General features: G+C 40.0%; 1 protein-coding gene across 1 annotated transcript in view; it reads right to left on the bottom strand.

Moving 5' to 3' along the window:
* Positions 1–15293, bottom strand: part of Wdfy2 (WD repeat and FYVE domain containing 2) — a 159424-nt gene that overhangs the window by 23132 nt on the left and 120999 nt on the right. Inside the window, exons 5-6 of the mRNA XM_048341437.1 lie at positions 14059–14209; positions 5657–5769 (exon numbers count right to left, since the gene is read on the bottom strand). Coding sequence (XP_048197394.1) covers positions 5657–5769; positions 14059–14209 — 264 coding nt within the window. The remainder of the gene's footprint in view (positions 1–5656; positions 5770–14058; positions 14210–15293) is intronic.

Raw genomic sequence — 15293 nt, 5'->3', positions numbered from 1 at the left:
CAAGTTTGCTGTGTTTCCCAGCCTGGTCTCTAAATACTGGGACTCAAGTGATCTTCCTTAGGATCCTACTCAGCCTCCGGAGTGATCCTGAGGGGGGATCTCAGTTCCACTCCTGTACATTTTTGATTAGTTGGAAAAGAATTTCAAATATGGAACTGGATCTGAGTCTAAACATTTTCAGAAATGTAATACCTATTACCAAAATACTTAGCTAAAACTGAGACTTTTACAACCTATCTTGGAAAAGTAAAAAGGCTGCACAGGAGTGTTATACAATCAGGGTTGGAAACTGAGGAGTCTGTCTTTATACCAGAGTGTGCTGTGGTAATTCACCAAGAGTGTGACATCACACTCTCCTGGGAAAGCTGGACAGGTCAACATTGTGGATGGAGGAGGGCCTGATTGACAGGGCCTAAAGCCTTGAAAGTATTTGATGTGTCAGTCACTATATTTTGTTCTAGGTTGAAGTGAAGAGGGTGTGTAAGCTTCACCTTTAGGTTATTTCTCTCAAGTGCTACTGAAATACCACTTCCTTGGGAAGCTTCCCTGTAAGTGCATAAGGAGAGGCCCTCTTCTCATCTACTACCAAGTATTCTATGAGGGGCTCTGGGCTTCACCACACTTGCTACCTACATAGTGTCTTAGTGAATTCCCTGTAATTATGGGCCTAATGTATGTCTTCTATGCTGGACCTCAAGGTGAGTGAGAGCAAGAATTACATTTGTCTCAGTCACCTATGTACCAGTAGCCACCACAGTAAGAGCAAGCCAGTGTGAAAAAAAACTGATGGCAACCCACACACATAGGCCCATACTTGATAGAACTCTGCGCAAGACAATGTTGTAAACAAAACTTAAAAGTGCTCAGTGTAATAATTTGAATTTGCATATTTGTACTAACATTCATTTGCTTAGCTACTTTTTTTTGTCAGTCATGGGGCTTGAACTCAAGGTCTGGATGCTGTCCCTAAGCTTTGTTGCTCAAGGCTAGTGCTCTACCACTTTGAGTCACAGTTCCACTTGTGGTTTTCTGGTGGTTAATTATAGATAAGAATCTCATGAACTTCTTGCCTGGGCTAGCTTTGAATCATAAGCCTCAGGTCTCAGCTTCCTGAATAGTTAGGATTACAGGCATGAGCAATCAGTGCCTGGCCTGCTTAGTTGTAGTTGTTGTTCCTGTCAGTTCTTTTAGTAGCCAGTGAACAAGGTTGTATTTAAGTTTTCATTGATTTAATATTTTGGCAGAATTTTATTCAAGCCTCTCTATTTCTAATATCTTCACACTAATCAAAAATTTTTAGAAAAAAAGATTCTACCGATCATTCTTAATGTCCAATAACCCAAACAAGATTGTTCAAGTCAGCTGATGGCTTTCTGGTACAAATACATTGTCATTTCTTCAGAAATAGTAAAGAATCATGATACTTGACATTTAGTTCCAGAAAGAAAACCAGCAGAGGGAGCATAAGAACGTAAAACTAGTTTCCTAAATCTGTATGGATTAGAAAAGGTTGTTTGGCCTCTGGATGTGACTATCAAGCCAAGTCTATCATTTCTGCATGACCTTTTGCACTTCGAGAGAAAGTGACTGGGACACACACACACACACACACACACACACACACACACACACACACACACACACACACACAAAGATGTGTCTGCTCCTGAGTCAGGAATTTGGATTCTTAAAACTCCCAAGATTGCTCTGTTTGTTTTTGTTTCGTGTCAGTCCTGAGGAATCTTGGACCTGGGTGCTGTCCATGAGCTTTTCTACTCAAGACTGGCATTCTACTACTTAAGCCACAGCTCCACTTGTGTGTGTAAGTATGTTTGGTGAGTGGTTTTTGTGTGTCTGGGGGTTGGTGCTTAATTAGAGATAAGAATCTCACTTCCTTTCCTGCTTGGGCTGGCTGTGATCCTCAGACCTCAGCTTTTTGAGTAGCGAGTATTGCAAGGGCAAGGGTGAACCATAGGCACCTAGAACTCCAAGAATTACTTTTGGTGGATCTAGTTGAAAGATTTGAAGATTTTTGGTCTTTATAAAAACAAAAACAAAAACACCTATGTCCCAGAATTCTGTGTGGCTGAGTGTGAAACCTGCCAGGGTCTAGAACAGGCTTTCTAGATAGGAAGAGTTCAATAATATGTCTGAGTCACCATGGAATCACTGAATGTTCTCACTGTAGCCTTAAATGAACAAACTGTACAGTAGCTAGATTAGTATTAGGCAAATGCTACTTTCCTGAATGATATTGAGTTGACTCCCTTACCTTATCTAAAGACTCTCCTTTCTCTTCTGGCTGTATCTACACTGCCTCCCTTCTTCTGCCCCCATGCCCAGTGTGCCGGCCTAATATGTGCCCATGAGGGCCACACTTTTGCAAATCCCCATACCTCTGAACTATGCTGTCTTCCTTTACCTGTACTAGTCTCTTCACTTCTTTCCCATGAACTGGACACATTCATCCCCAAGGACTTCAGGTCAAGCAACAACTCCCCTAGGGAGACTTTCCTTCCTAAATACCTCCTGCCTCCTTCCAAGTAAGTCACTCTTCTGTTTTTGGAAGTGCTCAGCATTAGCTTTCTCTATCTGTGCCACTATGTGCTGTAATTATAGACTAGCTTGTGTCTCTCGTTGGCTTGTGAGGAATTTGAGGACAATGACTGTGCCTTTTATTTCTGTGGCTGGGAGTTATGGCTAAGATTGACATGGGAGAGTAGAGAGAGTATGGAGAAGAGTATGCAGGGCAGACCTGGGGATTCAGAGAACCAACACCCGGAGGCACTGAAGGAAACAGGAGAGACAGGTTATAGAAATGAAAGAAGGGCAGGGACAGGAAGAAGGAATAGCCACAATGCAGAATGCTGCTGAAAGGTTAAGTATGACAAGGTGAAAACACATCCCAGCAGACTGTGGGTTACCTCAGGGAGAGAAGCTCAAGTGGAGCCACAGAGACAAACCAGACTAGAGAAGGCTGGGGGCAAATGGAAGGTGAAGATGGAAGCAGCCAGGGAAATTATATTCTTTAAGAAAGCATTGTTGTTTGCAACGTGCTGGATGAACCTTGAAAATGTTTCAAGGCTGAGTGAAATAAGCCATTCACAAATGGACAAGTGCTGTATGGTTCCACTTATAGGAAGTCCCTAGAGTAGTCAGATCCATATTCAGGAAGCAGAGGGTAGCTGCCAGGAACTGGGGGAGCGGAAGAGGGTCACTGCCTAAATGTACAGAGTTGCAGTTTCCAAGATGAATAATGTTCTGTGATGGACAATAGCAATGGTCACACAACATGAATGCATGGAATGCTCCACCAATCAGAACATTTAAAAATATGTAAAACAGTAAGTTTTTTTTAGAAACTAAGTACAGTTTACATTTTTTTTGGAGAGAACTCTGTTAAAAAAATCAGATGAAATTGCTATAATGAGGCCTGGAGTTGAGAAGGTTTTAGTTTGTTTTCTTAACAGGGAGGCAAAAACTTTAAGCTCCTTACTAAACTGAGAAAAGCAAGGAGGTCAACTGGAGGAAAGCGGAACTCATTTTGGTATGTAGATCCTGAGGAGATTCAGTCTGGGGCCAGAGGAAGGCAGGCTCTCGTACAGAAATGAGGAGGGATAGAGAAAAAGTTTGTTGGTTAGGGTAGGGAGAGTACAGAATGAGTGAGAAGTACTTCTTTTTCCAAAAGCTCCTGCTTTAGAAGGAGGAGGCTGGGGACTGGATGGAGAGGCAGTAGGGGAGGGCAGTGAAAAGCTATTTAGGGGACTGGCTCAAAGTGTGCACTGAGCACAGGTAGAGGGAAGATGAGATACCCTGTACACCTAGCTGGGAAATCACAATGCTGCAATGGTAATGGTGGCTTGTCTCATGGAAGTGATGCTCTAATGATGGTCTAAGTTTCAAGGAAGCACACTTGCACACCAAACAGAGTTTTAAAAAGAAGGTGAACAGAGTTTGAGTCATATCCCCAAGCTTGCTGAGAAGGTAGAACACTCTCAGTCACAGAACTGACAATGTTAGCTAGAAGCATGGCTGAAGTAATGCACCATTGGTCAGGAAGTGAGTTCAGCTGAGATACTGGGGAACAAAGGGACAAAGGACTGGAATTCTCATCATGGGAAGAGCAAGTGGAGTGAAGTAAACAATTTAGGAAAATGAAAGGTGAGATGACTCAAGTCCAAAGTGCAATGGAAGTCTAACATTTCTGAGATGAGACAGTTCTGGCTCCTATCAGACTCCTGTTTGGTCAGAATCTATGTGTTTACAAAGATACAGCCAATGAGGGCAGGTGTGGTGGTCCACACCTATAATCCAAGCAATATGAAAGGTGGAAACAGGAGGATTACAGATCGAAGTTAGCCCAAAAGTTATCAAAACAAGTTCTCAAAAACAAGCTGGGCCCCTCTGTATATCACTTTGACAATAAATAACTAATTTGAAAAAAAGAATGCAGGAAAAAAAAAAAAGCTGGGTTGTGGGGTTGTAGTGGTACACACCTGTGGTCCTAACTACTTGAGAGGTGGAGGTAGAAAGATTGTGGTTTTGAAATTTTACCTGAAAACAAACTAAAAAGTACAAAAGGCCTGGGGCATGGCTCAATTGGTAGAGCACTTGCCTAGCAAGCTTAGGACCTCTCAGTACGTGAGGGTAAGGGAGAGGGAGCACACAAGAGAGTCAATGAAAAAAGACTGGAATCCTATGCACAGGGAAAGTTTCTATGCAATCTTCCTTGCAAAGTCACAGATAATTAAGGTGATCTTTTATGAATATTTTTATCCTTGGATTTAGTTTTCCCTTTACTGTATGTCTCTTCTCCTTCAGGAACTCTCTTATGACTGGATTGGTACTATCCAGTTTAACAACTTCTTTTACCTACTGCTGTTCTTATATATAAACTAAGCATTATTCCTGATCTATGCTAAATCATGGTTTAGTCATCTACAAAGAACACAAAAGCCAAAAAATGACCATGGCAACAGGCAGTGGCTCATTTCCTGGGGTCAACATTTTCTAAAGCCAATGCTACATCCGAAAAATGCTAGTAAGACATGAATCATCACCATCTATTCAAGTCTTTCAGAGACCAAAAATGACTGCTTTCTATCACCTTGCATAAATGATCATGAAAAGACCAGAAACAAACAAACAAACAAACAAAAAAAAAACCTCTCTGGTTTATCCACTGCAGGACCCAGAAGGGAGGGAAAGCTGAATGTGTCCCTTTTGATGTTGTCTAGCTAGCCTTGACGAGAGCATTTTTCTTTTCATTTGATTTTTCTAGCACACTATTTTTTCATTCCAAGAGTGGCCAGACAGACTGAGGTAGCTGTTCTTTCAGCCTTCTGGGGTCAGAGCAGTTGCCATATTGTCTCAAACGTCTCATTAATGCATGTCAACACTGGCTTTCTCAAAATGTAATATGAAAGCTAAATCACCAATATTTTCAAAAATAGATGCTTTCTCTTGTTTGGATTATGGAGAAAATTTTTGAGATAAACTCTTACTGAACCATTCTGAAATCATGTGTTTCATGTTTCTTTGCCCAAGTACAGGTTGTGCTTTGCTATTTTCAAACCCCATCATGTGAACATCAGAATACACAGGGGGAGATAGCACTCCGTGAGGTCTGTACAGATGATTTTGCTTTGACTCCTACCTGTGTGTCCTCTGAAGCTTGTGAACAGCGTGCAGCTTTCTTGTTCTAGTTTGAGGATTGTAACTTGGCCTGAATGGTCACCAATAAACACATGTCGGGTTTCCACATCAAATCTGTCATGTAAGCATTAAGGAATGTTTCCCAAAATTGAAGGCAGCAAGGAGCAGGGGGTTCATGGAGGGAGAAAAACAGACACAAACTTACCAAGAAATGTACAAATGGCATGCTGAGGGAACTTGAAGACAGTGGTGGAAGACACAAAAGGGGACTTGACAAAATGAAGGACATACTGTACCAGTGGGCAGTAGGACTCAACGTGTCAAAGATGTCTCTTTGTAGTATGTTACTTTATAAACTTGATATAATCTTAATGAAATGTCAACACGTTACTTTCCAGAGCTAGATAACATTCATTACAAAATTCGTATAAAATAAGTAAAATACTCTGAAAATAATAACAGAGGATGTAGAAGAGACAAAGCTACTAAATACTTAAGCATGATCTAAAGGAGAATTTGAAGATAGCTTTTTGTTAAAGCAGGAAAGATGGGTTAACTATACCCTAATGAAAATACTTTCTTACTACCTTTAATAAAAAAGGATTTGGATTTTTAACTGGAAACTGCCAGGACAATAGGACTTGATGCCCCACACTGCTAATTCCCCAGTCTTCTCCAGAAATGTGCTAGCTGCATTCTCCACTGGTTACTTCTTGCCAGGGCTTGATTCTTCTCATTTACTTAGCCACTTTCAGTTTTGCATTCTCTGAAGGAACATTCTTTCCAATATGAGAGGTGTGTGCCTTTTAAAATTGAAGTCTTTTCTAATGTATCTTTTCCCCAATTTGAACATCTTTTGTACTTTTTAACCTCAAACTGTTGTGCCACTGCAGTTGATGATAAGGCTGTGGCTCTTCAGCTTCTTTTGGATGATCTGCAGGTGAAGGCTAAAACATGTTATCTGTAATCCTTGATTTGGTAAGTCTGCAACAAGTCCAATCTGCACAAATAAGTCTCCATGTCTTTCATTGGGAGTGTACCTAGGGACCTATGAACTATTGAACTCCAAATCTCTGCCATAAATATAGTTAGTGATTATTCTCTTTAGAAGCAGAACTTGTTGAATGCATAGTCTATCATACTTTTTAAAGTGTAGTATTGGTACAAAAGTAGATAAAACAGTGAAACAGAATAGGAAATCTAGAAATAGACCCATAAAGCATACAGAAATCTAGTACCTACCTGGAGAAAGGTAGCTTTTCAAGAAAGTAAGGAAAATATGCATTAAAAATTTCATTGGCACAAACTACATAGATATTTCAGAAAACAACAAAATACCAAATGTCAGGACAAATTCCAAATAAATTAGAAATTACACAGAGGAAATAAAAATATATGTTTCCTTTAACTCTGGACTGAGAGAAGCTATACCTCAAAACCACAATAATATAATAAGCAAAATCAAAAGAGAAACTAGAAAAAGTACTTACAACTTATGTCACAGAGGGTCCAAATCCCTAATACAAGAAAATGACCAAGACGGGAAAGAACACAAGCCACATACAAATGAAATAGTGCTGTGTATGATGAGTAAACCCAGAAGCTGACTGCTGTTCCCCTTTGCAAGGCTGCTTACAAAGCTGGCATGGTAGTTGGGATCCTGGATTTTGAGAGGGTTCCCATATTAACTGGAAAGAGTGATCTGTTATAACTACACAAATCATATGGCTTATGCTGAATACCTGCTTTGTTTCTGGAAGTCTGTGCTAGGTAGAAGCTGTCTATGTGACTTCTAGGCCCAGTTTCCTTTTCCCCTCTTTTGAAAGGGCTCTTGTTATGTTTCCCAGGCTGATCTGGAACTCAAAAATGGTCTCAAAATGGTCTACCTGAGTATTGAAATTATGGGCATGCACCACCACACCCAGCTGGGCACAGAGTTTCTATTGAGGTTCTCTAGTAGATAGCATGTAGTGAACCTATTTCCAGAGATCTAGCCTAGCAAACCAAACAGTCTATAGCTATTCACTGTATACAACTAAAGTTGGAGAATAGCTGAAAAGTTCATCAATAGGGGCTTTGCTGAATTAACTATGTTATATCCCATAATAAAATACTAAGCATCTTAATATTCTAACAAAAGACCTTCACAAACTGACACAAAATTATTGCTAGGGTTCATTATTAAGTGGAAGAAAGAATTCAAAGAATATAAGCGTATGCAAGCTATACAACTTTTGTGCAGGATAGGGAGGGACACAAAATGTGTGTATATGCACACTAATGTTGAGAAAAGGAGTGACTTGTAAGGATTAGGGGCTAACAAAAATGGCTGCTCCTGAGGTGGGAAAAATGGGTGAGGGGACAGTGATGGAAGTCAAGCTTCTCTTATTATAGTTTCTACTCTGGAAGCTTGTAATTAGGTAGCGCATTAAAATGTGAATTTTAAAACACTTTTATTATGAAAGTGATGTTCAGAAGGGTTACATTTATATACGATGGGTAAAGAGCACATTTCTTTTTGGACGATGTCATTGAAAGTGAACTGAATAAACCTATCAATTGATGATATAGCAACATAATTGAAAGAACCATTTCAAATGACTTAACACAGCATTTTGATACGGTATGGTGCCATGCCAGTATTATGAGGATTAAGACAGAAGGACTGCTTGAGCCCAAGATTTCAAAACTAGCCTGGGCAGCAAAGCAAGACTCTACTTCAAAAAGAAAACAAAAAACTGGAACATTTTGAATATTTATCTTCGTAGAATATACTATAAGGATAAAAAGAGTTCTAAGGAAATCTAAAGTTTTATTGAATACTTATTAATGATAATATCACTGATTATTTTGATGCCACTGAAATATACCATAAAATATAGTAAATAAGGAGCTATGTCAATGTCTTAGAAATCAAGATTTTTCTGCCCAAGATGAAAGAATAAAGTACAAAAAGGAATTTAAAAACCTATGCTAAATTTGAATTTAAAATATATAAACTGATAATATATTTTGTTTTAAAAAGTAACACATGTGGGGCTGGGGATATGGCCTAGTGGCAAGAGTGCCTGCCTCATATACATGAGGCCCTGGGTTCGATTCCCCAGCACCACATATACAGAAAATGGCCAGAAGTGGCACTGTGGCTCAAGTGGCAGAGTGCTAGCCTTGAGCAAAAAGAAGCCAGGGACAGTGCTCAGGCCCTGAGTCCAAGGCCCAGGACTGGCAAAAAAAAAAAAAAAAAAAGTAACACATGTGCACGCATGTGTGCATCCCCCCACACAACTTCCTAGCTCCCTCTGAATATTATTCCTCACTGAAAGAATAGTTGATTCTAGGACTGATACAGGAAATGGTCAACATGAGCCTAAGACCTGTTGTGCCAGAAAGCAAGGAAGGCACCATAGACTAATGGGCTCACAGCCAGCAGTTGAGAAGTGCAGGGGCAACGAGGGAGAACAGGAAGCAGGGAGGCATTCAGAACAATGAAAAAATCTGTATGATATTGCAGTGGTGAACATAGGTCATTATGTATTTATTCAGACCCACAGAATAAAAAAGCCCCAAGGGTGAGTTGTAACATAAACTACAACATGTCAATACATGATTATAGGTCATAATAAATGGACCACTCTCTGGGGGAAGGGATATATGGGATATCTCTGTACTTGCTGTAGTTTTACTGTGAATCTAAAACTACTCTGCAAAACAGTCTTTAAAAATAATAAACATGCAGAGGGCTAGGGTATGGCTCAGAGAGTGCTTGTCTATCATGTGTGAAGCCCTTGGTTTGATTCTTAGCCAACACAAACACACACACACACACACACACACACACACACACACACACACACACACACACACACACACGGGCCAATATGATGTTCATCTCACTGGCCAAAGATGGGACAATTTAAAACTCAGCCAGGCACTAGTGGCTCATACCTATAATTCTAACTACTCAGGAGGGTGAGATCTGAGGATCAAGATTTGAAGCTGGAAAGGGGGTGGGGGTGCAGAAAAGTCCATGAGACTCTTAAGCCAGAAGTAGAGCTGTGGCTTAAGTATTCGTATTTGAGCATCAACCCTGAGTGAAAAGCTAAGGGATAGATAGCACCAAGGCTCTGAATTTAAGCTCCAATACCAGTACAAAAACCACAAATAAATACAATTTACAAACAAAAATGATCGCCTTAAATTTATCTTGATTAATTATAAAGACAAAGATTAAATAGATACAATATCAGTTAACACTCTTTATATCTGCAAGGGAGTAATGGTATTGTCTAAAGAACATAAATTCAACAAAAACTACTTAGAAGAAGGCTGAAATTAAAATGATAGTTAAGTATAACCTTAAACCAAAGTGTCTGACATTATAAGTATGATATGAAAAAAAATTGAGATAATCACAAATTTTCAGTATTCTTTGCCTGCCTGGGAGTAAAGCTAAGAGATTACCGTAGCGGGAAGACATTCCACTATGAAGAGTAGTTTTTTGTTGTTGCTGTTTTTTGCCAGTCTTGGGCCTTGGACTCAGGACTTGAGCACTGTCCCTGGCTTCTTTTTTGCTCAAGGCTAGCACTCTGCCACTTAAGATACAGCACCACTTCTGGCCATTTTCTATATATGTGGTGCTGAGGAATTGAACCCAGGGCTTCATGTATATGAGGCAAGCACTTTACCACTAGGCCACATTCCCAGACCCAAGAGTAGTTTTCCTAATAGAAAGAATACTGAATAATTTTTTTTGTGGAAAGATAATAGGGTCAAACAGGGTGAGATAAGGGTTGGGAATATGGCCGCATGGCAAAAGAGTGCTTGCCTCGTATACATGAAGCCCTAGGTTCGATTCCTCAGCACCACATATACAGAAAACAGCCAGAAATGGCACTGTGGCTCAAGTGGCAGAGTGCTAGTCTTGAGCAAAAAGAAGCCAGGGACAGTGCTCAGGCCCTGAGTCCAAGCCCCAGGACTAGACTGGAAAAAAACAAAACAAAACAACAATAACAAAAAAAAACAGGGTGAGATAACAAGACACTGACAGGAAAGGATAGAGAAAGTACTTACAAATTTAAAGACTAGGATGAAAAGTGGGGAAGGCAAACAGTGCCATTGCCTACCACTGAGCTGCCCTGGGGCCTTAGGGAAAAGAGAATTCTGTGGAATCCAGTTATGCAGAAGAATAGCTGAAAAACTATACTATCCAAGTCCTAATCCTGGTCTTACTAGGTAATAGTCCTTTGACATCAAACAAATCACTTAATCTTTCTGGGGATCTCTAAGCCTCTTCTGTCTTGGTTGCTACATTATGAAAATTGAGAATTAGGTAATTTCATATTGACAGTACATTACTGTTCTGATAGTGAATGAAATCAGGTAGGTTTTTGTATACTCTCCAAGGGATGGAAGATGTAAGATATTTTCTTCTCCATTTTTCTTTTCTTTTCCTCATCATTATTGTTATTCTTGCTAATACTGTTATATGTGACAATATTTGAAGTAGATCTGTAGCTAAAATGACTGAAGACTTGAGGTTATTCAGAAACTGATAGCACAGTTTCTAAACTAGTCAGTCTCTTGATTGCACTGAGTATTGGTTATTAAAAACTGCCTATTTACTTCTCTACCTAGAAGTCTGAAAGAAGAAAAAAGGTCTGAATTCAATCTAATTTTTTCTGTTACTTGTTGATTTGTATGAATGACTGAGGTGGAGATGGGGGTGGGGGAGGTCTCTTCCTAATACCACTAAGTTGTCCAATACAAAAATAGAGGTTATATACTCTGGTTTCTCTTTGGATTATATACATCTTTTGCCTTTTACAAAAATAGAGGTTATGATATAATTCTCAATCTTTATATTGTTTCCTCCTCATACCTTCATCAAATAAGGGGGAAAAAATCCTTTAAGAGTGAAAGGTTATCTGAATGTGGTGGTGCACACCTGTAATCTCAGCACTTGGGAGGCTGAGGTAGGAAGGTTGAGAATTTAAAGCTAGCCTGAGCTAAATAAGACCATGCTCGCCCTCCTCCCCCGCAATCAAAAGCGGTAAGTGGTAGGGAGAAAGGAAGAAGACATGAGCAGGTAGGTTGGGGGATCCCACAAGTGAATGTGTTTTATTTAAAGCTATATTTACAGGTGATTCCTAGAAGTGTAAGAATCTGTTTATCCACCACAAGTGAGGCTCCAGCAAAAATTTCCATCCTGAGAATAAGTCACATGATTCCAAGAACTGTCAAATCATCAATGGTCAGCACTGGAAAAATACCCAGAATATTGGCATTTAGCTCTAAAATCATTAGGTCTGGCAAAGCACAACTGGTAGGGATCCAGGCATCTACTCCAAGGGCCTTAGTTGTGCAGCTCTCTCCTACCTCTGCAGAAAGGGTGGCTAGAAGATCACTACTAGGAGCCCAGGATTTCATAATTTCAACACACACACACACACACACACACACACACACTCACATACAAACACGCACATACATATAGAGTGAGTGTGGGCAGGCTGCTTATATATAAACAGCTTGCTTCTGCTTGGTAATCCACATGGTATAGTTGAGAGGAAGAGTTACAAAATAAAGGTGATGGTTTTTAGAGCCGGTGGTTATCATCTTATATAAAATACGAGTACAGGAGTGATATAGTAGTGTTTGTTTTGTGTTTGGCATTTTCAGATAGTTTAAATGGCTAAGTTCTAGAGGGCAGGTCCTGCATTTCTGTCCACATTCCATGCTTAGCTAAGTGACACAGAAAGTTTATGCAATATGGAATAAGCACCATGCCAAATTCCATCCCTGACATTAATTCATTAGTTCTGGTCTTAAGGAGTGATGTAACCCAATGGGCTAAAGACCTGGGCCTGCTGGTGCTTTTCCACCTAGGTGGAAAAGCTAGGTGGGTGGCTTCCGAGGGCATGGGACCCTTTCTAGCTGCTGCTGGCTTATTTCAAAAAGAAAGACAGATTTTTTTAAATCAAAAATAAAAATTATATATTTTGAACATGCTTAGTGTGATTTAACTTTGTATATATTGCGTAACAATTCCATAATGAAATGAACATATTCATTACAACGTATAGCCATCATGTATGTGTATGTGGGGGTGGGGTAGGTGCAAGTGTGTCTATTAAGGAGGACTGGATATTTATGTTCCCTCCCTGTCAGCAAGAAAATTCATGTATTTCATTTCAAGCACTCTGTTCACCTGAAATGGCTTTTAGAAAGCAGAACCTGGAGCTCTTTGTATTACCAAATAGCACTACCCTCTCAAAGGCAGGCTGATCTTGCTTCCCACTTCTTGTCATCCTCTGATTTTCTTGGTAACTTGACACTTTTACTTCTACAATGGTCATTTTTAGTTTCATCTTTTCTTTCCAGTGAGAAAAATAGCAGCCTACACACACACACACACACACACACACACACACACACACACACGAGCATACTGCTATACATCTACAAAGAAATTGCACACCTTGTCATATCATTGAGATTCGCTATGTGCTAAGTATGGAGATTAAAATGAAAGAGCAAGCCATCCTGCTTCTTCTTGCATTTGTTAATCAATGATCTATCTCCATCTACTTCGTATGCCAACAGATGGAAAGGCTACTTAAAACAAAACAAAGCAGAACAAAAACCTAATAATTCCAGGGTCCTTTAATCCTTGCACAGGGAGCAGCATCTACATATGTTCTGCATCAGTTGGCATTGAGCTTTCTGGAGCCCAGCCAGCCACAAATGAGGATTACCCAGCAAGTATAAGAGCACTAGTGCTATTCATGATTACATGCCTCGCAGGGATTCACCTTGAACATATGGATCCTGATGTCTTGGAGGTAAGAATAGCACTCACTCTACAGATCCTAGAAAAGTCTTATGCCTCAAGCAAAGCTTTCAGGATGACCATGGAGAGATGAGCTAACCTACTGTGGTCCTGGCAGGGTAGCCTTTCAATAAATATTTCAAAAATGAATGGAAGCCTGAAGTTTTCTCCCTAAGCACTAAATAGAGATTTACAACATTAAAGTCTAACAAGGGAAATGGCTGGCATATAAAAACCAAAAGGTTGTATTTTGGTGATTGTTTTATCTCAATGCACCATTATTTTTCCACAGCTAAGACTCCCACACCTGGGCTGTGTCCTGTCTACATGTTAGAACCATGTTACAGTTCTGTGTCACAGTAGTCAGCAGGGTCTATTATTCCAAGTGAAGTTAACTTATTCTACTCTTACATCAGGGCTCTTCATAACTTGTGTCTTGGCAAAGCCTCTGAACATTTTCCACACTGGCCAACTGAGCAAATCACAGGAACATTTCATGTACATATCCCCAATTTTCATGACTCAGTGGTCAACAGCTAAATTCTCACCAAGGTGTTTTGTCTGGCAAAGGATACTGCAGGCCTGAGGCCACGGCGCTGGTGCGATAGCCTCCCAGGCGTTCTCCACTTTCAGAGCAGTGCCAGGCAAACTGCTTATCCTGTCCTGTGCTCAGCACCCACTCCAGCTCCAGGACAAAAAGGGCCATTGTCACCCGGCTCTGATGTGCTGGAAACAAAGAGAAAAAAATTACAACGTATAATGAAAGCATACTAAGGAGACTTGGGAAGCATGGTCCACAGCGGAGCATCATTCCGTTTTCCCCACCTTACCAAAGGGCTGACAAGCATATGCTGTTAGGGACAAGGCAGAGCTGTGGTTCTTATCAGGGGTGAGATCCTTTGTACCTAGGCATGCCTGAGTTTTTGTATATATTTTTTATAATGATCCATCTCTTCCTGTTGCTCCCTTCCTACTCCACTTGTGCTAACCCAAGAATCATTGCCTCAAAGAGTTTCAAAGGCCTTGGCCACGTTCCTCAACATGTTAGGGTTGTTAGACCCAGTGTGATCATAAAACAATCAGGAATGACTTTTGTAATGTCTGGCCACTTTATAAGCACTTTCTATAAAATTAAAGCATGTACTGTTTCTGTTGATGAAGAATGTTTCAGAAACTCTTAATGAAATTCCAGCTGAACAGCTTTCTGTTCAAATATATAGAAAGGAAGGCAGCATGCTTAAAAGAGAATGAAATTTGTTATGACAAAAGACAAATATATGAGATAATGAAACCTGAAGCTTGAACTCAGGGCCTAGGCTTTTTTTTCACCCGAGGGTTGTATTTTACCACTTGAGTCATAGCTCTGCTTCCTGATTTTTGGTGGTAAATTGGAAATGAGTCTCATGGACTTTTTCCTGCCCAGGATGGATTTGAACTGCTATTCTGAGAGTACAGTCTCCTGAATAGGGATTTTGAACATTTGTGACATGGATGAAAAGATCTTTAGGAGTTTGCCTATGAAATCACATTTTTAGTTTTGACCTTCATGGTGGATGTTTCTCTAGAAGGCAGATACAATGATAGAGAAGTCATAGTATTACTGCTTCCATATTCCCTAAGATTCTTTATGCTTAAATATCAGATTTTTTTAAAGCAGGCATTTGTTGAAATGGCTATCCAGTGGGTATTCCTTTTGTTGTTTATTTGTCTGCTTTTTGAGGTAGAGTCTCACTACATAGCCCAGGATGGCTTTAAATTCACAATCATCCTGCCTCAGCTTCCCAAGTATTGGTAATTTAGGTATACCTCT

This window comes from Perognathus longimembris, chromosome 3 (genome assembly GCF_023159225.1).
Source record: "Perognathus longimembris pacificus isolate PPM17 chromosome 3, ASM2315922v1, whole genome shotgun sequence".
In the NCBI taxonomy this organism is placed as follows: Eukaryota; Metazoa; Chordata; class Mammalia; order Rodentia; family Heteromyidae; genus Perognathus; species Perognathus longimembris.
The sequence above is the reverse complement of the archived record's forward strand: the minus strand, read 5'-3'. Positions and strand labels throughout refer to the sequence as shown.